This window comes from Balaenoptera acutorostrata, chromosome 1, assembly GCF_949987535.1.
Source record: "Balaenoptera acutorostrata chromosome 1, mBalAcu1.1, whole genome shotgun sequence".
Classification (NCBI taxonomy): domain Eukaryota; kingdom Metazoa; phylum Chordata; class Mammalia; order Artiodactyla; family Balaenopteridae; genus Balaenoptera; species Balaenoptera acutorostrata.
In genome coordinates, this window is record NC_080064.1 from 160,384,872 (window position 1) to 160,410,761 (window position 25,890).

General features: G+C 38.4%; 1 protein-coding gene and 1 long non-coding RNA gene across 17 annotated transcripts in view; one reads left to right on the top strand and one right to left on the bottom strand.

Annotated features, from left to right (window-relative positions):
• Positions 1-271: 271 nt before the first annotated feature.
• Positions 272-14,640, top strand: LOC130707511 (uncharacterized). 3 transcript variants are annotated; one of them, XR_009007413.1, is made up of 5 exons: positions 272-1,191; positions 8,693-8,947; positions 9,828-9,880; positions 10,193-10,615; positions 13,453-14,640. It is a non-coding gene; the product is annotated as an uncharacterized LOC130707511 (long non-coding RNA). The 3 variants fall into 3 exon arrangements; XR_009007412.1 differs by lacking the exon at positions 272-1,191 and adding an exon at positions 4,447-4,585; XR_009007411.1 differs by lacking the exons at positions 272-1,191; positions 9,828-9,880 and adding an exon at positions 4,447-4,585.
• Positions 4,428-25,890, bottom strand: part of LOC103015852 (cyclin-Y-like protein 1) — a 311,035-nt gene continuing 289,572 nt past the window's right edge. For 9 of the 14 annotated variants that reach the window (XM_057542040.1, XM_057542010.1, XM_057542054.1 and 6 more), the window contains 9 exons: positions 25,572-25,615; positions 24,815-25,028; positions 20,834-20,934; positions 16,889-16,924; positions 14,636-14,687; positions 13,544-13,663; positions 9,552-9,718; positions 6,115-6,277; positions 4,428-4,568 (listed from right to left, as the gene is read on the bottom strand). In XM_057542040.1, the coding sequence (XP_057398023.1) occupies positions 4,452-4,568; positions 6,115-6,277; positions 9,552-9,718; positions 13,544-13,663; positions 14,636-14,687; positions 16,889-16,924; positions 20,834-20,934; positions 24,815-25,028; positions 25,572-25,615 (1,014 nt within the window). In that variant the 3' untranslated portion in view covers positions 4,428-4,451. Of the gene's footprint in view, positions 4,569-6,114; positions 6,278-9,551; positions 9,719-13,543; positions 13,664-14,635; positions 14,688-16,888; positions 16,925-20,833; positions 20,935-24,814; positions 25,029-25,571; positions 25,616-25,890 lie in introns of those variants that run through there. The other 5 variants (XM_057542026.1, XM_057542067.1, XM_057542028.1 and 2 more) reach the window with 4 other exon arrangements.

Below are 25,890 nucleotides of genomic sequence, written 5' to 3' on the forward strand. Positions count from 1 at the left end.
AACAGTGACTTGTGATAGATTTTTTTCCCCTTCTGTACTAAATCAGATCATTTCTCCTCATCAGCAACTTAACAAGAACAAAGTTAAAGATGTGACCTCAGGAAGGGAACTAAGGTGGATGAAATACGACGGCAATACTATCAGGACTGATGGAATATTGCTCAAGTGCAGTGGCTAGGGTCTAAAAGAAACTTCTTTAGAGAGCTGGTATATTTCCAACTGCATGTGAAGTGAAGTAGCAGGTTAACGTCAAATTCCGGGGCTTGTGTAAAAGTCACCCTCTTAACAGCAACCACAATGCTACTGCTTCCTGTTCTTCCATTTTCTTTCCTGTTCAATTGCTTGAAACCCTCAAACAACAAGTTCTGATTCTACAGTATTCCTGTAATTCCTTTCTCTGTGTATTTACCTACTTTTATCTTTCAATGTGCATTTCCATCTTGGCACCATAACAAACAATTCAAAAATGCCATCTAATGCATTATGCCACTGAGCACTGTAGCCAGTGATTTTAAGTGTACTAGATTATCTTCAGGTTGAAAAGAGCGTAAGCTGGAGAAATAAATGTCTACATCTTAGCTAAAGGCAGGGGTCAAAACAACTTATGAATGGTTAGTTTGAAAATGCTTTAAGGCCCGACTATCAGAGCTGACTGAAAACATTTGAGTTAGGCAGAGTTGTAATGTTATGTGAATAGTGAGAAGTGTTACAAACACAGTAGCCATATATTTTAATTACAATAGAGTTTATTAGCTTTTCTTTTAATATAAACATGAGGAAGCAAAACCACATAAGTTGTAGCATTCTTTTCAAAATAAAACTGCAATCAGTACTTGAATTTCCAAGCTCCAAACTCCATAAACAATATTTTTTGAGGTGGTAGATTGTAGTATTTTATATACCATAATTTATCATTTATGTCTCTGTCCCTTAAAAATGATGGAACCTGCAGCACTCAGTATAATGTGAAGCCTTGCGATAAAGAGAGAAAGTACTTCTGGCCCAGAAATGCTTTGTTTACAGGCAAAATTCCTAGGATTACATTTGAGAAGGTAGGAGGAGAAAGATTTCACATAGTTGAGAACACTTTTTTTTTTTTTTTTTTTTTTTTAATATTTCAAGTTTAGGTGACATCGTTACCAATCTCCAAAAAGACTGATTACTGGACCTCCCTGCCTTTTAAAGCCTGAGGTAAGGGTTCCTAAGGTTTATATGTTTCCTCTTAAATAGAACTTGAAGTGAGACACCTACAGCCAGGTTAACACACAGGATAGAAAAGCTGTTTCGTATCACTTACTCTCCTGTCCCTACTATTAGGGTCCAGTTCCTTTCAATTTATTACATGTGAATTAACACTGTTGTTCATAATTCCTTTACCAAATCTAGAAAAAAGAAACTTAGGTGATCAAGCAGGTAAGCAGCCCAGCCTTGCAAAGGACTATTTTAAAAAGAGGAGGGGAGGTATCCCCTCAAGTCTTAGTGCAATTTTAAGCTTTGATACTTGTAGAAGTATAAATGCCACAAACTTACAAAACATCATTTGAAAGTTTAATCGAATTTCTTCTAAACTCATTTAGTTTTGTAAATTTTAAACGTTAAGCGTTTATTGTTTTATTTTTTATTTTTTACAATTTATGTATTTATTTATTTATGGCTGTGTTGGGTCTTCGTTTCTGTGCGAGGGCTTTCTCTAGTTGTGGCAAGTGGGGGCCACTCTTCATCGCGGTGCGCGGGCCTCTCATTATTGCGGCCTCTCTTGTTGCGGAGCACAGGCTCCAGACGCGCAGGCTCAGTAATTGTGGCTCATGGGCCTTCCCAAGCCAGGGCTCGAACCTGTGTCCCCAACAAGAGAGCCTGAGACAGTGAGAGGCCCGCGCACCGCGATGAAGAGTGGCCCCCGCTTGCCACAACTAGAGAAAGCCCTCACACAGAAACGACCCAACACGCCATTAAATAAATTCATTAATTTAAAAAAATAAAAAATAAAAAAATAAAAGCTTAATGTTTAAAATGTACAAAAGTAAATGAGTTTAGAAGAAATTCGATTAAAGTTTCAAGTGATGTTTTGCCAGTCTAGCATTTATACTTCTGCGACAGTGTTCTGGAGTATCCAAGCACACTATATTAAAGCTTAAAATTGTTGTAAGACTTTTGGGACACCTTCTATTTCATCACCGGCTTGTTAATTACTGGACCACCATGTTGGCTGGAATTATGAAAATATCCTTTAATACAAGTATAGAACAAAGAGGAAAATCATCACAAAATCAGAAGCACCATTATAGTTAACAAGAAATGCAGCACGGACCCAATAGAAGGAAATAACCTACTTTCTCTGTTTATGATCGCAAGCATGCTAATATGCTAATAAGTACTGCCTGCAAAGAATTTGGATGACATGTGTTATTCAGCAGCTTTTTGGTTTAAATTGATTGCCAATAATGACTAGCAGCTTCAATGATATAGTAGGGAGGAAGAACCCTGCAAAACCTAACGATGCTACAACAGTCTGTTCCGAAGTTTGGCTTTATGAGTTGTTAGGAGTCCCATGTTTTTTTTTGTTTTCTTTTTTTTGTTTTTTTTTTGTTTTTTTCTTTTTTGTTGTTTTTTTGTTTTTTTTGTTTTTTTGTTTTTTTCTTTCTTTTGTTTTTCTCTTGTTTTTTTTGTTTCTTTTGTTTTTCTCGTTTTTTTCTTTCTTTTGTTTTTCTTTTTTGTTTTTCTTTTGTTTTCTTTTTTTGTTTTTCTTTTGTTTTTTCTTTTTTTGTTTTTCTTTTGTTTTCTTTTTTTGTTTTTTTGTTTTTTTTGTTTTTTCTTTTTTTGTTTCTCTTGGTTTTTTTCTTTTGTTTTTTTCTTCTTTTGTTTTTCTTTTGTTTTTTTCTTTTGTTTTTCTTTTTTTGTTTTTCTTTTGTTTTTCTCTTTTTTTGTTTTTCTTTTGTTTTTTTCTTTCTTTTGTTTTTCTTTTGTTTTTTCTTTCTTTTGTTTTTCTCTTTTTTGTTTTTCTTTTGTTTTCTTTTTTTGTTTTTCTTTTGTTTTTCTCTTTTTTTGTTTTTCTTTTGTTTTTTTCTTTCTTTTGTTTTTCTTTTGTTTTTTTCTTTCTTTTGTTTTTCTCTTTTTTGTTTTTCTTTTGTTTTCTTTTTTTGTTTTTCTTTTGTTTTTTCTTTTTTTTGTTTTTCTTTTGTTTTCTTTTTTTGTTTTTTTTGTTTTTTTGGTTTTTTTTTTTGTTTTTTGTTTTTTGTTTTTTTCTTTGTTTTGTTTCTCTTGTTTTTTTTCTTTTGTTTTTTTCTTCTTTTGTTTTTCTTTTGTTTTTCTCTTTTTTGTTTTTCTTTTGTTTTCTTTTTTGTTTTTCTTTTGTTTTTTCTTTTTTTTGTTTTTCTTTTGTTTTTTTTTGTTTTCTTCTTTTTGTTTTTTTTGTTTTTTTCTTTTTTTTGTTTTTTTTTGTTTTTTTTCTTTTTTTTTGTTTTTTATGTTTTTTTCGTTTTTTTCTTTTTTTGTTTTTGTTTTTTTTTTTTTCCACACACACACACACTGTATTTTATTTTTACAAGAGATAGATAGACTGACACCAAGCATTGTACATGGATGACCACAACAAAAGCAACAATGATTGCAATTACCAAACATGAAACACACTTATACTATGTCATAATATTGACATTCAGTCCAGTAATCCTCCACTGTAACAGCTCCTTTACTTTGCAGTGAAAATTGATTTGTATATTCTTTTCCTGAGTCCTTGTGGGATTTTTATAAAAAAACAAACAAAACAACTAATACTAAACTTTCATTGGGTTATTTGTATGGAAATATGTTAATATAAATGTTTCAGACATTACATGAAATTTTTTTTTTGTTTTTTTGTTTTTTTTTTTTTCTTTTTTTTGTTTTTTTTCTTTTTTTGTTTTTTTATTTTTTCTTTTTTTGTTTTTTTTTGTTTTTTTCTTTTTTTGTTTTTTTTTTTTTTTTGTTTTTTTTTTTTTTTTTTTGTTTTTTTTTTTTTTGGAGTCCCATTTTTTGATGGTAATACTGCACTGATTCTAAAGGAATATGCAGCAGTATGGGACAGTGAGGCAAGAAAAACATAGAAGTTATATAGTTAGTGTCTTTAAAGTCTAAAAATTTAAGCTATTAATTAAAAAACCTCACATAGTTCTCAGCTATCACATATCTGTGTGTAGATTGGGAGCAGATATCTGTGCATGGATTGGGAGCTTTTAGCTTTGGAGTGGTTTTTGTAACTCTGTTTACAATAAAAAGGACAGAAGAGCGTGTTACATTGACGAGGTCCCGTTCTTTCCTATGAGCATAATCTTCGCTTGTCCATGAGTCTCTTGAATTCAATGTCTTTCTTTAAGGTGAAAATACTAACTTTGCTGGTTTCTGAGCAGGAGAGGTGCTATTTCTCCAGTCCTTGTTTCGAGGGGTTTATGATGTTACAACCCCTCACTTCTCCCTTAAGAGAGGATGGCATTGGAGCGCCGAATACCAATGAAATTATCAGCGCTGAAAGACCTTCTCATAGCAGCTCTACACACGTCTTTGTATTCGTCGTCACACAATCTGGAAATGGCCTAGGAAAGTCAATCAGGTAGAACATAGGTATAATTAGGGGGAAAAAAAATGTTCGGACCTTAAAAAAACAAAAAAAGCATCATTGATAAGCCACACATCTACATTCGTTTAGATAGTTCATAGTTACTGCTACTTTGGATAGCTGATATCTACACTAACTGACAATTCCCTAAGGTAATAACCTTTAAGGGCTATGATTAGATTGCTGGGGCAAGGGGTAACTTGCCCTAATAACTTAGAGTTACTTAAAAATTGGGTTCCTAATGATAGGCTCCTAATAGCAATATCATCTGTTACCTACACACGTGATCCTTAAACGTAATGGACATACACTTGGGCAAAATCAGTGTTTACTCAGCTATTCAACTTCTATTCAGTTTTCATTAGTTATTACATACTCTAAGAAAATTTTAATCAGGTAGGTATGTGCTGAAGGTAGGAGAGGTCTAATGACAAGCGCTGAAAGGTGCTATTTCACTTGCACATAAATTATGGTAGAAAAACATCTTATTCTAAAGTACCACCAAGGTACCACAGAAAGTATCAATTTTAAATGTGTTCATTTCAGTTGTGAATTTTGCTGTATACCCACCAAAAATCATAAGCCATAAGTATTACTTTGTTCCATGTACGTTACCATTTATATTAAAAACTCATGTACTTTCTACAGCCAGTATCTGAATCCACATTATACCTTCCAAGTATAGGTCTCTCAGGTTAGCCACGGATGCTTTGTCTAATAAACTCATGGGACTGAACTGTGATACACATACACACACACACACACACACACACACACACACACAAACTGCAAGCTGAGTAAAAAACAGTTAAGAGGGAATTCCCTGGTGGCGCAGTGGTTAAGAATCCGCCTGCCAATGCAGGGGACACGGGTTTGAGCCCTGGTCCGGGAAGATCCCACATGCCGAGGAGCAACTAAGCCCGTGCGCCACAACTACTGACCCTGCGCTCTAGAGCCCGTGCTCTGCAACAAGGGCAGCCACTGCAATGAGAAGCCTGCACACCGCAATGAAGAGCAGCCCCCGCCCACCGCAGCTAGAGAAAGCCCGCGTGCAGCAGCGAAGACCCAATGCAGCCATAAATAAATAAATACATTTATTTATTTATTAAAAATATCAAGACAGTAGAAATAGTCCAAAACATCAATTATTAAAAAAAAAAAAGACAGTTAAGAGTGGTAAGTAGATTATGTAGGTACATATGATTAGGGATACAATTTTAAGAAATTATTCATGTATGGTTATATGTAAGTGTAGAGGTTCAAATGGAAAACCATTAAGAACAGATTAAATATGATTTAAAGTATTCTGAATTATGGTTACAGAAGAGACAATTTTTTTTTTTATAATGTGGGATCCCTGTATAAACCATAAAAGACACAGGAAATATGATGCCAACGGGTCAATAAGCTCTTCAAACTGTTAACAGCTTTCCATTTTCCTAATCACTGCTTAATATAATTTAGCTACAGATGTGGCTTCGGTGGCTGACAGAAAACCCCAGTTAGTGATTTCACAGCCTTACCTTTAAGTTCTGTGCTCTTTCTTTGCTAAGAGGAGTGAATAGAACATTCAGGTTGTTGTCATCTGCTAAGGAGCGAAGGTCAAAGTAGTGTTTGACATACACACTGAAAGGAACAATAATATCCACATGAAGTAGCTCCAGGACGTGCCTTTCCATCTCATTCCTGGGGGAGGAGGAGAAGACAAAACCAACACAGGACAATTTTAGTCAACTGGGCTATCTTCAAAAATACCATTCTGAGCTACTAGGATGGCTCTAAATACTGTTTTGAAACAAATAATGGCTACCCAGCTGGATTAATACCCTAATGTTCAAACAAGGTACAGCTATTTGTGGTCCTTTCTGCGTCCCAGCACTTTGAGTCTGGGACAAGGGGGAAGAGGTTATGGCCCTCTTATGCACTCATGCTGCTGACTCAGGGGCTCATTCTTCAGAGTTCCATTAGTGCAGCTGTACGATTCATGCTCCACACTCACTCACAAGGCCCCGCTATAGTGATCAGATGAAAGGAATGATGGATGCTGTTTATTAGCTCTGAAGAACCTGCAGACATTTGCACCGGGCTGAGGACAGGAAGGGGCTCACTGAGGTGGAGACGAGCCAACACAAGGCGTGGGCACATCACCACGGCAACAAATGGATCCCTCGAGAGCCACTGCTGTTATCTCTGAGGGGGGAAAACTCTTGAGGCAACAAGGATTCATCTCAAGTAAATAAATAAATAAGCTACATTCGATGGGAAAGGGAATCCCCCCACCCCCACCCCGTGCATGGGGCTGTGTCAAAGGGCATAATCCAAGTTTCTGTTCACCTTAAAACCTTACTAGGGTGAGTTGTCGTCACCATGACAGGACAGGATGCACTTTTTAAGCTTAGGAAGGCAGTAAGATTATGTCTCAGCTAGACTAAACCCACTTTACGATACGACCTCTGATAGAGCAGTTGTTTCCCCCGGTGTTAGGAGAGCAGCCCAGAATGTTCAGACCTACCGCCCCTTGCCAGGACAGACTGCACACGCCCACAGAGGGCGAATTCAATGAAGTGGGAAAGTAGAGTGCTGGGAGCAGGCTTCTGCTATATGACCATATCCAGCCATTTGCTTGCCAAATGTTTAAGTAAATAAATATAAAATTAGAGTAAATCTTACCACTTTCCACAGCAATCACTTTAGAGAGTTGATTATATAAAAATGATAAATACCCAAACAAACATGCAAGTGGCTTATTTTACAATACATTTGGTTTCTTGGTTGTAAAGTGTTAATATTTTATCCATTGGATAAATCAACAAATGCTCCTTGTTCTCCTGTATGGAGAGCAGAGTATGAGCAGAAATGAGGTTTCTCATTTGTTGAACTTTAAACCTAACTGAACCTACTTCCAAAATTAATTTCCTGTTCATACGGCCAGAAGTCTATAGAAATGTAAATCAGATAATGTTTTGATAATCAGCTAATCAGGACTTAATTTACTACAGGAATAAATGCACTTCACTATCCCTTTTATATTTTCTCCACTAATACATTTTAATTGTGTGGAAATACAGTACTTCATAGGATTAACATGTCTATTAATAGAGCTTTAATCACTGAAGAAAAGCATTATGCCTACAGAATATGCATCTTCTGTGTTTTTTGCTGCTTTTAAATGGCTAGGTGGCTGAAGAGCCTACCACTTACAGGCGCAGCAAACTGTCTGAACAGCAGCTGCTCAGTTTAACTTACTCTTTTGAAGGGAAATATATATTTAACAAGACACAGAGATGTTAGAAAGTTTTAAGGAAAAGCTGATAGACAGCAATTTTTCAATTCAGACTCAAAATGAGACCATTACAAATAGTATAGTCAACAGCAGAGGGATGAAACAAATGTGTATTAAACACTTTGTTGTAATGCTTTCCAACTCCCAAAGATCATAAACAAAAGCAGCCTATTATAAACATAACTCCTGGTGATTCTCCGTTCTACACAGAAAAGCGTTGTTTAGAATTAGTTTCTTCATAGCCGGACAGTGCCGCCAATGCTCCTGGGCTCAATGTCTGTGAACACCCACACGTTTCCCTGCATGTTCTCGGATGTTGCACCTGGAACCAGAGCCCCAGTCAGCTCAGTTGCAGATTCTGGGAAAATTTCAGCTGCCATCATGGCAGGGATGGTGTTCACGATTACAAATTTTCCTTCCTTCAAGGGACCAGTTTAAAGACTGATGATAGTGTTGGTCAACGTCACTTTAGTTTCTGCAACTTCCAAAAGTACTTCTATTCATTTCAAGTTCATTATCTGCTGTTACACTGTTCGCTAAGATTGCTACCAGCAATATCACCATGACCACCTGGTTTACATGATCACCAAAGTGGGCATTTTCACCAAAAGCCACTTTGACAGCTACTGACAGTCACTGGTCCCTTCTCTTAGTCACAACTTTCCTCGCTTCAGCTGTAAATATGCACTTTGGTAATTGTGAATTATCTCGAGTAAGGGGCAAAGGTAACAAAAACAAACTCTTGCCCCTGCCTGCCATCTTGATCGGCCTCTGCTGTCCAATATAATCAAGAGGTGTCCTTTCCCATTTTCCTGAAGGCCACCCACAAAGACAGGTTCACTGTCAAGCGGGCACTTCGAGAGTCTGCTGGAATTACCTCTCTGGCTCATCCTGCTTCCCACCCTTGGGGCCCTTCACCAGAGCCAGATTGGAAGCCTGGCGTTTCATGCCAATGTGAGCGTGCCATCTGTGAGGAGAACCTGCCTAGTTAACTCAAGGCCCCACAAAGTGCCGCTGTGTTTGCTGAGTGCCCTGGGTGAGGCCCCAGGGATGCTTCCCGGACTACCTGAGAGGTAGGTGTTTCCTAACTCAGCAGACTTTAGGGGAGGAGACAGGAACACAGGGATCTGAAACCTTTATATGTGGCTACCTGTACATCATAGTTTCTGTAACAACAGAACCTCAGATCAAAAGGAGAAAAAGACCAGCAAAAGCAAATACACAATGTGTGACTCAGGTTGAAATTATAACCTGTCAGTAGTCTAGAGGCCCTAAGACCTTAACAGTGGCCACTTGCTTCAAAGACCAGGCATGTGCCCCTTAAAAATGGACTGGACATGGTAGACAGCTTTAAGAAAGCTGTCAAGTTACTGACTGTACCATGTTGTTCTGGTAGTGAGCTTGTAAAATGTTTGGCAAAAACCACCAGAAAAATAATTTCAATTTATCGAGCAGAATATTACAACAATAACACATCAAGACCTACCAATTAATGAGGGGAAATACAAATTGTTATACTACAGCTAGATAGAAAGAAGTCTGTAATTTGTCTATTTCAGCTCTCTGCACAAGGTAACCTTTCTTAAAATGTAACATTTCTTAAAAATGTAAACTTTATGAGAGCAAATGAGGTATTGGAAAATGGTTAGAAAGTTCACGGTAACCTTACAAACTCACATGTCCTCAACTGTAATGTCCTTGAGGATCTGACAGTAGTCCACATTCCATACATCCTGATTGTCCCAAAAGTTGGAGGCAAGAAGAATGGCTCCCAAAACAATTCTTTTCCAGTTAGTGGGGCAAATGTCGATCTCAGCATAAGTTAAAAGCCTTTCTAAGTAAACCTGCAAAAGTAGAGCACTGATCTTTGATTTTAGTTCAGTTTAAGTGCTGTGATAAGAATTGTTAGGAATGCCAGATTTCATCTCTTTTGGACACCCCTTTTATTCCTAGGTTCTACAAAGACTTTGCTCAGCCAAGCCAAGGCCAGAGGCCAGGTCACAGTTGTAAGTCAGATATTTCTGTTAGTCTGATATTTCTACTCTGCCCGTGTGAATTTCCAACCCAATTTTGGTCACAGGAATGAAAGGACATCTGAGCAAAGGGCATTCTAAAGACACGCATTGTGTTATTACCTTCCCACTTGTCAAGGGCAGCACATACAGCCCAGTGTCGACTTCAGCTGTTCAGTAAATGCTTGAGTGCCTATCACGTGCAATGTTAACTACAAGACTGGTGGTGGTTGCATGGCGATTTTACATAACGCTTGAGTGTGTAAAATTCTGGTAAGACTGAGCACACCTCTACCTTCTCTTCAGAGTCCCCAGTCCTTCTGTGGCATGAACTTGAAGATAAAAACTGGTGGTCAAGAGAGCCTCCCAGTGGCTGCTGCGTGGCACAGCAGGACAGGCAGTCCAAAGGGGCTTGACAGCTAGCTGTCAAGTATTCCCATATTTTAGTGCCTTTTTAAGGAACACACATGCATACAAAGGGTAGTCCTTTTCATATCCCCAATTTTTCACATCTCCATTATCATTTCATTATTCATTTCTGTCTTACATAATCTGCAGCTTAGTCAATTCTTTTGGTTTTAAGGTGGGAAGACCTGCCTGTGTCTGTATCCCTGGGGCTCCTCTAAACCTGCCGGTTTGTGAGATGATTTCATGGTTTCTTTTACATGTATCAAATGTCTACCCTACAAAGAACTGGATGGAGTTAACAGCTGAGCAAAGATGAGAGAGGTAAGCTGTGATTTGTTGTTACCTCTGTAGAAGAGTGTATATGCCATTTGACAAAAAGAAAAATGTCCAGTTTTAAAGAGTCTGTTTACTCTCTGATGGGTTATCAGATTGACAGCTCAGATTCGCCCATGCCCTCCAAACTCTACTGTGTTTTCAAACACGGGTATTGAGATTATATGTTCTTAGTGAAATTCGGCTCCCATTGCCCAAAGAACTCAGCACTCTCTAGTACCCTAAGAACGACTCTCCCCGCAAGGTTCAACTCTTTACTTTATGGGACTAATCAGAGGCACTGAAACGACACTGGCAATCTCTCAACTTCCTCTCACCTTTGTACTGGCAAACTTGGTACACGTGCTGATATTCATTTATCCCACTTGCCCTCCTGTCTCGGAGGAAGCGAGATTTCTTTCTTTTCACTGAAGCTAACTCTCCTATGAATGCAGTTGATCCCACCTCACTTCTGCAGAGCACTGTGCCCACAGTTAGTCTCTTTTTGAACAACTTCTCCCTCTCTGTCAGAGGCTTCCTCCAGTGTGAATGCTTCCATGTCCCCAGCCTGTCCCCCACTGCCCCTCGACGGCGTCCTCAGGGCTGAGGCCAGCTCCTCATCTCCCATCCTCTCCTTAACCCACTTCAGTCAGCCTCCTGCTGCTACCACTCTACAGAGACTACTCTCGCCGTGGTCACCGGTGCCTTCACACAAACCACCCAGAGCTCTTCGTCCCAGAGCTCCACTCCCCAGGCCTTCCCCTCAGAAATGAAAGAGCACTGCCACACGCCCAGTCGCTGAGACCAAACACCTGCACTTGAGTGTATCCTGCTCCAATCTGTTAGAACTTCTTGTTATCTCTACCTTCACTGGTACCCTGACCGCTTTTCTGTCTGTCACTTCTGACTTGTATCGCTGCCACTGCCTAACCTCTCTGCCTCCCAACAGACTACAGTCTGTTCTCCCCAAAGCAGCCAGGAGAGCCTCTTAAATTAAGAGTACTTTATGCGCCTGCTCCAGATCTGCCAGAGGTTTCCCATCAAACAAATACCTTCTTCCCGTGGCCTGCAAGTTACGAGGCCCTGTGCGGTACGGCCTTGTCCTTCCGTGACCTCATCACCTATGCTCTTTCCCTCATTCCCCGCTCGGATCACAATGGCCACCTTGCTTTTCCTTGAACACACAGAACAAGTTCCTGTCTCAGAGCCTTGCACTTGTCCCCTCTGCCCGTAATGCCAGCGTACCTGATCTTCCTCAGTTCAGCCACGTCCTGGGTTCAAACATTACCTCTTTAAAGAGGCTCTTCCTGAGCTTTCTAGTAAGCCCCTCTAATCACTTTATCCCTTTACCTTGCTTTCTCTTCATGGTTTTTACCACTACTTGAAATAGTCATCTTTTAAAAAACACTCATTAAAAAAAAAACACTTATACTTTGCTATACACCTGAAACTAGCACAACACTGTAAATCAACTGTACTCCGATAAAAAAAAAAAAAAAAAAAAAATTTACGTCTTCCACACTTGCTCCATAAAGGCAAGAACTTTATTTATCCAACTTGTTCTCTCCTCCAGCCCCCACATGTAGAAAAGTGACACAGAGTAGGTATTCAGTGACATGGTATTTATGACATGAGCAACTTCTTGGTAGCATTTAGCGTTTGGACCATACTCTCCTTCTTGAACCTCTCCTGGTGTCTCTTAGGGTTCTCTGCTGGGTTTCCTACCACTGTAGCCACTCCTCTGGGGATCTGTCCCTTAAGTGCTGACAGTCCCTACAGATCTATCTTCTACCCACTTTTTATTTTACATACTTTCTCTGCATTTGAACAGCTACACTTAATTCCCTCCCTCTAGCTCAGATTCATGCTCCAATCCCATATATTCAAATGATTACTAGACACTGCCATTCTGCTGTCTCGCAGGTACATCAAGCTTAACTTGTCTACAAAGAAATGCCCCTCTTCCAACCCAAACACTCTCCTTCCTGCATTTCCTAGCTCTCCATATGCAAGCACCATTCCTGCCTCTCTCAAGCATGTGCTAAGCACTCCAAGTGGCCTGTAGCTCCAAGAAAAGGCCTGTGTCTGATCCAGTACCCACTGAGGGGTCTCTTTTCAAAAGGACAAGCCTCCTGTCCTAAATTCTGCCTTGATAGGAGCAGGCAGTGAGTGGCCTAAGTATTCCTTCCCTGCAGACCACGCAGCTGACTTTCCCCCCTACAGGTTTGCTATAGGGAGGAGTAAAACAATCCCAACTACCTCTCACTTGAATATGATTTATTATTCAAATGATAAAATCTTACCACAGGAATTAGGAATGGATGACAAAAAGGTCCTTACACAGCTGTAGCTTAGCAGGCTAACTAGAGTAAAGCCTTCTGAAGTCCTACTGGCACCCTAGTCCTGGGCAACTTCACATGCAGGCAATAAGAGGACAGCAGGGATGGTTAACACCATTATCCATTATCCAAGGAACAGAGAACTGAGGGCAGTAGTTCTCAATCAGGACACACATCAGAACTGCCTAGGCAGTACAGTCTGGGACTCAGCTTCAAACTACCCGGAACCTCTTTTCTGCCTGTGGACCAGAGCGTTCAGTTATTGCCCCGCCCTACCACCACAACATGCGTCGTCTGTGTGTGCGTGTGTGCACTGTGCGTGCATGTGTCCCCTCAGGTGTGGAAGGAGAAACCAGAAATCTCTCCTGCTGCCTTTAATAGCAATTGTTTTGTGATGAGAAAAGCAATGGCAACATTTTAAATCATAATGATTATTGAAGCTCAAATGTGTATACTTTACTTTCTTTTGATAGGTTTCTCTTAATAAAGTTCTAATGATCATTTCAGGAACCTACTTTCATTTGGGAAAAACAGGACCATACCATGTGTACAAGACAGAAATTTCTACAGATGCTTTACGAAAGAAAAAATATCTTACCAAAGTTATTACTGCACTTTCAGCAGTTAGCTGTGTGGCACTACAAAGAGCATGAACAAATCTGTAAATGAATTTGTGTTCAGGATCATGCTCGAAGTATTCCTCTGGAACCTTTTCTCGCTGAAAGGAGAAAAAATGCAATTTATGTATCCATGGAAGAAAAATACTTAAAAGTACCCTTAAGATAGCAGTCTTCACACTTGGGCCCACGTGCCCCTTAAAATAATTTTGGTTGGGTGACATGTCTTGTAGTCTTTTAAATATAAACAATGGGATCCTAAAATACCACAGTGATCCAGTACTCACCACCATTCATTAAAGAAAAATACAGGCACAACCGCAGAAAATTTATGTATTTCCACGTTCCTCCCCACAGAATTCGAACCAAATGTAAACTATTGGGTTGGCCAAAAAGTTCATTTGGTTTTAAGTAAAAATAAAAGACACAGTTTTCATTTTCACCAAGCATTTTATTGAACAATATATTCACTAACCAAACAAACTTTTTGGCCAACCCAATATTTTTAGGCTCAAAAGTCTTGCTGATCACCATATGTCATACTTTTCTGTCATCAACTTTGAAAACACATTTCCAGTGTCCTGTAACCATAAGGCTCGAAGAATGTGCTGTCCTGTACAGCAGTCGCCAGCCACGTGTGGCTACAGAGCACCCGAAGAAGTGAATTTTAAAACTTTGTCATTTTAATTCGTTTAAAATTTAAACAGTTTTCTAATTTTCTTCTTAGAGGCCTTATCATATTAGGTTTATTTACAAATATTTATATTGTTTGATGCTATGGAAAATCATCCTTTAAAAAGATACATTTTCTGTTACTTGGGTATGTTTACTTACCTGCTCACTATTCATACAAAGTGCAACTCGGTTCATATCCATCAACCCCTTATACAACACGCCTTCGGGAAAATGACTAGACACAACATGGCGTGGGGAAGAAGACTTAAAGGAAGATGAATTTGACTTCGAGCTGGAGGAAGTAATTTTCTTCTAGTACTTAATTTCAAAGCAAATCAGCATGAAATAAACACAACTGTATAAGAGAAAAATACCACTTCAATAAAACTGACACTTACTGTGAGTGGATGTAATCTCTCATCAAAAATATCCAAGGATCTATCTGCATCTCTATAAAATAAGAATGTGCATTTAAAAAATTAATTCAGGAGTTACTATCTTAGTAAAATATCTGCTAGGAGTAGAGAGAGGGGTAGAGGAAGCTTAACCTTCAACAAAGCAAACAGTTTTATAAATTCTTCTCCTGGATTCCACCCTTAGAAAGGTTTCCTGACCTATTTTTACTCAGCACATCAAGTTCCGTGAAATCTTTTCTACAACAACCAGCCAGAGTTGCCTCTATAAGCACTGACCCTCCCTAACAGGCAATGCTAGTAAACCAATATATTTTCACTCCTCTAACCTCACACGGGAATATGCAAGAACATTTTATAAAGCAGTGGTGGTGGGCAATAAATTCTTCTAACTTCAATCAATGTGAATATGAGATTCATGGTTTTTTCCCGTTTTTTTCTCTTTAGTTCTTTATATTCTTATTGTGTATTTCTTCTTGTCTCTTTTAAATAGTTTGAGTTAAAAATGTAATTGTCTTTTTATTTTAAAAGAAACCAGGCTTTTTAATTTAAATTTTCACCACACTAATACACTGCGCTCATTTGAACAGCGGTTCTCTAAATGTGGTCTGCAGGCCTCTGGGATTCTCCCCTATCCCCTCCTTCAGGAGGCCCAAGAGGTCAAAACTGCTTTTATAAGAATACTAAGACACTACCTGCCCTTCACATTGTGTGACATTTGCTATGGATGTATAAAAGCAAAAGTGGGTAAAACTGCTGGTTTCTGAGCATGAATCAAGGCAGTGGTACCAAACTGAATTAGAAGTCATTCAATTATTCACTGCCACTTGCAGTTAAAAATCTGCTTTAAGAACATCCTTGATAAAAGAGTAAAAATTAATAGTGTTCTTAAACCTTGGTCCTTCTTTTTAATATTCTGAATAAGTGGAAAGTATGCATTAAGCACTTTTACATACTGAAATATGGCTGTGTTAAGGAAAAGCACTTGTGACTTGGCGATAAGTCATTTTTTTCATAGAACACCATCTTTATTTGAAACACTTTTTTCATCGAACACCATCGTTATTTGAATGTACAACTGACACAGTCATTCTTTCAAAAATGAACAAAGTGAGCCTGTCACTTCAAGGAAAATCACTCTAAAGTTATTTGTTGCCAATGATAAAATTCAAGCCATCAAGCTAAAAATATCAGGATTTTTGGAAAACTTCTACCTTCTATTGTGAACTTGACAACTTCTCAACACTTAAAAGACTTTTCTGGTAAGACTGGTGGTGATACTAACAAAAGTGAGTTTTTGACACTGTCTAAAGAAATGTGAACCAATACTTTCCAAATGACCAATGTATAATATTATAAAGTCAGGTACAGGTAAAAAGATCTACTCAGTATGCATGACAGATCAATGGGTATTAATTTAACATAGTATTTATTACAAGTTCATTGATATGATTTAGAATTCCATTTTAACTAATTTAAGAAACTAGCACATGCAGACTTTTGGTACAGTATCAAAGAATATACCAAATTATCTGAAGGCTGTAAAAATACATCTTTTTCCAACTATATATCTGCAAGCGGCTGGATCTTCTTCTTATTGTTTCTTCAAAACAAATGACTGAAGACAGAATAGATATGAGAATCAGCTGTCTTCTATTAAGGAGATACTTTTCTCTCAATATTTTTTGTTGTGGAAAATAGTTATTTTTCATTAAAAAAAAAAGACTTATGTTAAACACTGGGGTTCCCAATCAGGGGTGATTTCGTCCCCCAGGGGACTTCTGGCCATGGCTGGAGACAGTTTTGGTTGTCGTAATGTGGAGGGAAGAAGGTGCTACTGGCATCTAGTGAGTAGAGGCCAAGGGTGCTGCTATATATCCTACAACACACAGGACGACACCCCACAACAAAGCATTATCTAGCTCAAAATTTCAATAGTGCTAAGGCAAACCCTGTTTTAACATACAATGGATTTAATTTTTTAAATTCTCAATTTCAATGTCTAATACAGTAAATTATCAGTATAACCCATATAAACAAATACTCTTTGGGATGCTCAGTAACCTAAGAATTAAGGGTCCTAAGATAAAAATAAATGATTCACTTCTATACTGTAATAAAAGCACTCGAATAATAAAAGCTTATGCCAGTAACATCTATAGTTATTACCTAACACTAAACTTGATACCTTGTAAATTAATTAGCTGGAATAACAAGATAGGTTTTAAAAGAGCTCACCTGTTCTTTATGTGGTAATATATTGCTAAGGTCAAACTGTGGAGGAAAAAAAATACATTGTAATAACTGATTTTTATCATATCAGGCCTGAAGACATTTTTAAAAAGGGGTTAGCAAGGAGGGAAGACCTTCCAGAGGCCCAGTGGCCCCGAAATCCTCGAATTCAGAACAGTACCACATGGGTGCTTTCCCCCTTGTTTTAGGTTCTTCAGCTTTTAGCAAAATTAGGAGACCCAAAATGCTAGATATGCTGTTAGAAGGCATGTTTTGGTTGATTATTATAATATATAAATTATTACATATTTCCCCTGTCATTTGTCCTTCTACCCACAAAACCTTCTGTCCTGTACAAGTTATATCTATCTATACACATGCTTAAATTTAAGCCATATAGTAGTTTGTGTGTGGGGGTGTGTGTGTGTGTGTGGTTTTTTTGTTAGCCCCTGCATTTCAGTTGATTTAGTTCGCTATCCACCTACCCATCCGTTTTCCATTATTTCCCTAAAAGTAAATAATAAAAGTGCTCTATACCAAAATGATTTAAAATCACTTTTACATAATTATTAGAAAATTTAATAGCAAAATTTTATAGCCACAAAACTGATGATAGGTCTAGCTATCCTGAAATAAGCAGTGCTAATAATACAGCATAATACTACACAGTGGGCTTCCCTGGTGGCGCAGTGGTTGAGAATCTGCCTGCTAATGCAGGGGACACGGGTTCGAGCCCTGGTCTGGGAAGATCCCACATGCCGCGGAGCAGCTGGGCCCGTGAGCCACAGCTGCTGAGCCTGCGCGTCTGGAGCCTGTGCCCCGCAACGGGAGGGGCCGCGATAGTGAAAGGCCCGCGCACCGCGATGAAGAGCGGTCCCCGCACCGCAATGAAGAGTGGCCCCCGCTTGCCGCAACTGGAGAAAGCCCTCGCACGAACCGAAGACCCAACACAGCCAAAATAAATAAATAAATAAATAAATAAAGTAGGGGGGAAAAAAATTTAAAAAAAAAATACTACACAGTATACCATTAATGACAGGTATTTCCAAATTATTTTAAATAAAGTATTAACGAACAGATAGATACAAGTCCTTAGGTAGTCTTTTTTAAGTTACTATAGTCCTAAGTTATTCACAGCTGTTGTATATTAGGCAACAAAGGGGTTCTCTGGTTAAGTTATATGCTCCCCTTTGTTCTCAGTGTCTAAAATGAAACTCAAAATAATTGAGGGAAGGCAAATCTGAATTTTATAATAGGTCTATAGAATCTTAGCACTTGTATAAAGGCCTGTAACACCGTTAGCATCAAAGATGGATACTTCTATAGTGCTTCAAAGTTTCATCTTCAAATTGATTTTAAAATCACAGCATTAGAAGTTTTATGATGGAAAGGACCACTGAACCGTAGATGACATTTAATTAAACAACCCATTTTACAGATAAGGGAACCAAGGTTTAAAACTGACTTACCTAAGGTCCCACTAATTATCAGAAGCAGTTCTCTTTCTCCTGCCCTCTAACCAAATAGTGGCTCCCAAGCTCAGCTGCACACTGGGATCATCTGAGAAGCTTTAAAAACTGCCTGGCTTCTGCTTCAAGATGTTCTGATTTAACCGGCACTGGGTATGACTTGGGCATCAGGACTGTTTTTAAAGATCCCCAGATGACTGCAGCGTGCAGCAAAGTTTAGGGATGAATGAGTTAGGGTTAAGATCGGAGAATCACTCGGGATGCTTTTGTCCATATAATCATGCTTCACATCATTCCCCATCTTGTCAAAAGGTGTGTGTGCGTGGGTGAGAGAGAGACAGACAGACAGACAGACAGACACACAGACACTGTGTCTTGGAGGCGGGGGCAGGCGGGTGGACTTTGTGCATCCAGAAACATATATCTTGAAAAGTTGCGTAAGTGATTCTAATAAGGCTCACCTACCCCACTGAGAACAACTACCCCACTGAAAACTAACCCCATGATAAACATTTTCAAAATCATTCCTAAAAGCCAATTGGCCCTATTAATTTTCTCAGTAAACCTTTATTTCACCAATAATGAATGTGATGAATGATCATTTTTAAAACTTCATGAGAGCAAATTAAAATTTACTGTACTTCCAAAAATTAGACTAGGTCGGGAAAAAAAAGGATGAAACCTACTTGTCTGAGCAAGGTTAATCTTTTTTTTTTTCTTTAATTTTATTTAATTTTACTTATTTTTGGCTGCATGGGGTCTTTGTTACTGCGCGCGGGCTTTCTCTAGTTGCCAAGAGCGGGGGCTGCTCTTTGTCGTGGTGCGCGGCCTTCTCACTGTGGTGGCTTCTCTTGTTGCACAGCACGGGCTCTAGGTGCGTGGGCTTCAGTAGTTGTGGCACACGGGCTCAGCAGCTGTGGCTCACGGGCTCTACGGCACAGGCTCAGTAGTTGTGGCGCACGGGTTTAATTGCTCTGCGGCATGTGGGATCTTCCCAGACCAGGGCTCGAACCTGTGTCCCCTGCGTTGGCAGGCAGATTCTTAACCACTACACCACCAGGGAAGTCCCTGAGCAAGGTTAACCTTCAAAGTACTTTTGAATTATATACTGGACATCAGACTCTTTTGAATTCAAAAGAAGCTGCGACTCTAGCCAAAGTAGAGTGGTTTTTGTACCCACAGATTCAGTGTCTTGGCTGAATAAAAACATTCAGTGATGATGTGATAAGTGCCCAAACTCAGGACTTTAGAGATGGGGCTCAGTTTTTGCTGAAACATGATTTGACTGCAACTATTATTGTAAGCAAGAGAGGAAAGTTACATTATTATGACTGTGAACTTGCTGTCTTTAATTAAAGTAGAAGTTACTGATAATTTAAATAGCTAAAAAAAAAGCTGGCACATTAAAAACCAATTAAAAATATAATTAGCTTATAAAATTAAGACAACAAATAAAATTAAGGATAAGGACATTAATATTTTCAAATAGCATTTCCCAAACTGTGTTCTGGAAAATCAACATTCATATCCTAAGGAGATGTTAATGTTTCGTGGACAACCGCGAGGGAGGAGGCAAGAAGCTCTGCATCCCGTTTGGTTTTTTTCTCTTAAATAAGCTTGAAAGGTTCATCATTAGGGTGTTTTGAAAGTGCATCTCCAATTGTGGACTATGAGGTGCTCCCAGAAATTAAAGAATAGTTTCCATCATCATGACACTGTTCGTGTCTCCTTAAGTATAAGCCTGACCACAGCCATGTTTCCGAAACCTCACCTCTTTTATTGTTCTCTGCTGTGATTGATACAGTGTGTTGGAGATATATTTATATATATAAACAAAAATTAAATGTGTCTATTAAGTTAAAACCTCAGTTGAACAAATTTCATCTACAAAGAAATTAAGCTTGAGTGTGTATTTCTTAAGACTGGTTTGATATATTCTCCCCCTCTTTGGGGGACAGCAAGGAGAAGTAAAATTTCATACAGAAATAGTGCAGGAAAAAAAAAAAATGCACAGTGGGATAAATCTGACAAAATCAATTAAATTTAAATGCAGAGTCGCTTTGGTGCCAGTAGGGGACAAGCTGTTCCTTCTTCTAAGAGTAGCTTCCAAAGTAGTATACATTGTTTGAGGACTACAACTCATAAAGAAATAATTTTTTCTAGAAATAGCCAATAAAAAGTACCTCTCTTTCTCATTATGTTCAACAATGGCTTAACAACAGAAATGCGTCAAATAAAGATTTATACTTTTTCTGGGATTTCTTATTTGCTAACTGGCTTTCCCTTCTATCATGCGCTCTAAGATTAAAATGGAAACTGAAAATTCATATTTAGGTCCTTGAAATCAATCTATAGTTGACACCAGTTTTTTAACCTGATCACTGAAAAGGACAATTCAAATGAATGAAATTATGTATGGCTAGGATGCTTTTAGCGATAAGGGGGTCTGTCACTCAGCCCTTGGCAACCTACTTGTACTCACCATTTTACTGTGGTTCTAAGATTAGGCTGGCTGACTGTGCTGTCATCTAGAAATATTGTTGAGCATGAGCTATACTTTTTAGTAAGCTGCCCTGGAGATACCTGAAGGGGAAGGGAAATAGAAGAAAATGTCACAGTAAGTTAAACCTATAAAGTGTGTTTTTTTCCTTGGTTAAAATGTCAAACAATAAAACATTAAGATTTTTCTTACACTCCATGAACTGCCTGAGTGTGATATCATGTGCAGCTCTATGGGAAACCTCTATACTCTGACTTCCACAGACGAGCTTTGAGAAATGGGTTATAAAATGCTGCCTTGATATAGTACCTATAATCAAACCTGGCAAGCGCCTATTATAAATTACCTTTATAATAATGTAAAAAGTTTAGAATAAGATTTCAGGGTTTTTTCCTTAAGCAATGAAATGCAGCTGAGATTTCCTATTTCTATTCATTTACTACAATAAAACGTAATGCTTTATGTAATACCGATGTAGGAGCATTTCACTGCAGTAAACGAACACCAATAATAAATGTATTAGTTCAGGAGACAGTGTGACGAAACAAACGTTTTCGAATCAGAGGCTGGGCATGCCAGGGCTGCTCTATCACTAAAAAGCTGGGGGCCATAAGTCTCTCTGGGCCTCAACTTCCTTATCTGGAGGACAAAAAGGTACTGCTTAAAGATTCTCTCGCATCCAAAAAAAAACGGATAAAACAACTCTGAGAATTTAACTTCTCACTTCATGTTTAAGTAAGACTGCCATGACATTACTCAAGTGAGAACCTCAGAGAATACTTGCCATTCATTTCAAAATTGTACTAATTCTGTTCTACGTGTTATTTGACACTCCTGCCTCACCCATGCTGCTCTCTGCCTGCAGTGCCTTTTTCTTCCTCCTGTCCCAGCAAGCTTGACCCCATCTTCCTCTAGGATCCCTCTGCCAGCAGGCACACCACAAAACTTCTCGCTTTCTGCACACTCACACATCTAATTTACCAACTGTTCCATGGTCTCAGCTGCTTGCATAGTACCACCCTCTTAAGTAAACAAGCTTCTCCAGGTTAGGAAGATTCTTCTCCTACCTCCAGCTACTGAGCACAGAATCTGGGACAAATTAGGATTCAACAAGTGTTTGAGAAATTATTTAAGATCAGTTACAACTGGAGGTAAATCTTACTAAAGATACAAATTCGTGAGAATTTATCTACAGTGGTGTTGGATAGGTGACAAAGAACTTTTTGAGACCCTCTAGAGAATGAACTATCTTTAAAACACTTTAGAAGTATCCATTTATTTGTGAAGAGCCCATGAACACGGCAATAGTCAAATACTAAAATGGCCTAAACTATGTTAGGACAACTCTCTTCCTTAAAGTAAGGCCAATAACCAAATCCCAATCACTGAAAGCCACTGGAAGGAAGAGTAGCATTCTTTAATACCACAGAATACAAACAATTTTAAAGCTGGGTTTTGTTTTTGGTTTTTGTTTGTTTACTAATTCAGATGAGCCTTCCTTCCTCCTATTAATATAAAACAGTTTTCACCATGCTGTCACACTCTCCCATCAATGTCCTCCACAAATACATGAAAGGTGAGGCAGGGAGAAAATCTAGTTGATGCTTTTTAAAATACAGAGCATTTAAGTAAAAATTGCCAGTATCCAATAATCAGAAATATCCAAATGGCATATATAAAACACCATTTTGCTTGTTTCAGATGCTTTATGCAAAGCCACTTATTCCTTATTAACAAAAAGTTCTAGATGTAACATATTTGAAAAGTATCACTATTTGGAAGACTAATTTCTCCTTCAAGCTAGAAATGTTTTAAACTAAAACTCTGATATGGTCCTTAAGCTATTTGGTTAATGTGTAATTTTAGAATCTCAAAAAACAGATACAGCATGAAAAATGAAAATTCACTCATTCAAATACTTTGATTCTAAACGAAGCAGGTTATCTTTTAAGGTCACTACTATTAGGGTATAATATGACATACACTACACGTAATAAAAGTCAATTCTGACCAAAAATCTATATATATGAGGGGAATAAAAATAGTAAGGAAATGTACCAAAATATAGACTAGTTGGTAGAGCTTTGGGTGCTATTTATCCTGTTTTCCTCTATTAAAAACTTTTTTTTCTATTATGAATGTATATTGATTTGTCTTTGGAAATAGTACTGCTAAAACATTTAAAATTTTTAATTAGATGTGGTCTATAGTCCTATGGGGGCTCATTTAATGTATCAGCAACTTACAGTCTACTGGCTCGATCCTACAAAAGAAACACTTCCACAGGCCTACTCCTGAAACTATTCAAACTTTCCAGCATCTAGTGTTCACTAAAGGATGGCAGAATTGAAGCCTCTGAGCAAAGCCTAGATATGTTAGCTGCCAGCAGATTACTTTCCTCTCATCTTGCTTGAAAATTTAAGATAACTGTCCTTTATGATTAAAGCCTTACCATTGCTGGCTCACAACCTCAATAAACTGCACTGACACACATAAGGGTATAAAATGCAAATACAAAAAAAAAAAAACAAGTAGCAAAAAACACTACTGACAGTTTAATGTTCATAGGTATTATTTCAATTGGTCACTGAAGAAGAGTATTTATCTTCATTCAGCACTAAGGACAAAATACATGGACTTTTACAATCTTTATAAGGGGAAAGGTTGCTTAGTAGACTTCAGGTTTAATGGTGAAGACTAGAAAATAATCATACCTAGGAGGTTAGTAAGTAACAACCCTCAAAGCTTATCATTAAAGGTCAAGTACCTGTTGAAATCCTGCCCCCACCCAATGACTCTTCCCACTGTGCCCACTGCCTCTGATTTTAACCCATTAAAAGAATAAAGCTGGAGAGAGCGAGAGTACGAAGTGCGGCAACCCGAGTCATGGCAGGACAGGCATTTAGAAAGTTTCTTCCCCTCTTTGACCGAGTATTAGTTGAAAGAAGTGCACCCGAAGTTGTACCCAAAGGAGGCATTATGCTTCCAGAAAAATCGCAAGGAAAAGTATTGCAAGCAATGGTAGTAGCTGTTGGATCAGGCTCTAAAGGAAAGGGTGGAGAGATTCAACCAGTTAGTGTGAAAGTTGGAGATAAAGTTCTTCTCCCAGAATATGGAGGCACCAAAGTAGTTCTAGATGACAAGGATTCTTTCTTATTTAGAGATGGTGACATTCTTGGAAAATATGTCGACGAAAATAAGTCACTATTGAAATGGCATCACGTGAAGCTGCCCGTTCCCCCAATGGCATCACGTGAAGCTGCCACTGAAGTTCTGAAATCTTTCATCCTGTAAATAATTTCCGTGTTTCTTTTATAAGAAAGTAATGATATCCAAACTAATGATATTCAGTGTCTCTGAAATTTAGTTTTCTCTGTATTGATTTAAACATTCCCAAATAAAAGTATATAAATGAAAAAAAAAAGAGAGAATAAAGCTGAAGTTCACTTTTTTCTTCCCCCTTTTCACAAGTTTTGGATACGTTTATTAAGAATCAATGACTTTAACTGAAAAGTCTGTAATACTCCATCTATGTTGCACATTAATGGACAATATGGTAGGGTGAGTGGTTTGAATAGAATTCATACTCCAGGCCTTAGTAGAAAAGTATAATATTCTAATTATAGGTATAATCCAAAATATTGTCTGAATTAATATCGTTAATTATATTGAATTAAACTTCAAACTCAGAACCTATATTCAAAGAATAAATCTAAGTTTGAGTAGACTGACCACAAATCTATTTCCTCTCCCCCTTCTTTCAGATATCATCTCAGTAGAATTAAAGGCATTTTTTAAAAAAGCTATACATAAGACAGGATAAACAGCAGATGATTTTTAATGTTTGAAAGGTGAAAAGACTAGATAAAGGAGTGGTAACTGACATGGCAGAACAGAGGAAGCACAACCTTGGTACCTACAGAGAGTGACTAGGACAGGAACAAGAAAACCAGTTTGTCTTACGGAACCCAAGGCAGGCTCAGAGTTCAGAGGCGTGGTCCCCAAATCCTTGCAGTGAGGCCCATCAGTTAACGAGTTGTCCAAGTGATGCTTCCAATTAGATCTTAACAGACAGCCAAGGACCATCACTCGTTTGAGGGAAGCCCCCAACAAGTAAGAGATCAAAACAGGAAGAAGGAATGGGACTTCCCTGGTGGCGCAGTGGTTAAGAATCCGCCTGCCAATGCAGGGGACACGGGTTCGAGCCCTGGCCCAGAAAGATCCCACATACCACAGAGCAACTGAGCCCATGCGCCACAACTACTGAGCCTGCGCTCTAGAGCCCATGAGCCACAACTACTGAAGCCCACACGCCCTAGAGCCTGTGCTCCGCACCAAGAGAAGCCACTGCAATGAGAAGCCCACGCACCCAACAAAGAGTAGGCCCAGCTCACCGCAACCAGAGAAAGCCCACGTGCAGAAACCAAGACCCAATGCAGCCAAAAAATAAATAAATAAAATAAAATATAAGGATGCTTTAAAAAAAAACAAAACAAAACAGGAAGAAGGAATTGATGGGAGTGATAAAAACTCAGGAGCAAATGAAAACTTGAAATTGCATCAGTGAAAAAAAGAATGACAGGATATAAGAGAACTCTATAAATTGAAAATAAGGTAGACAAAACAATATATTCAATAGAAGGATTAGAGCACAGTCAAGGAAATCTCCAGGAAGCAGGACAAAAAGACAAAATGCAAAGCAGGAGGGGAAAAAAGTTACCGATCTGGTAAGTCTAAGACTTCCAACATCCGAATAATAGGAACCTGGAAGAAAAAAACAGAATATCAAAGAAACACACAAAAAAGGTCTATACCAAACCAAATTATGAAATTTCAAAATCCCAGGGAGAGGGAAGGTAATAAAAGGTTCCCGAGAAGGAAGGGATGGGGGGAAATGACTAAAATCGGTAATGTACAATGTACCATACAATGTCAACAGGTTTAAGAGCAACAGTGTAAATGAGAAGATGAGAGGGAAGTGTCTTTAGAACTGCAAAAATTAGTTTCAACTGAGAATTCTATACTTTCTCAAATAGAAG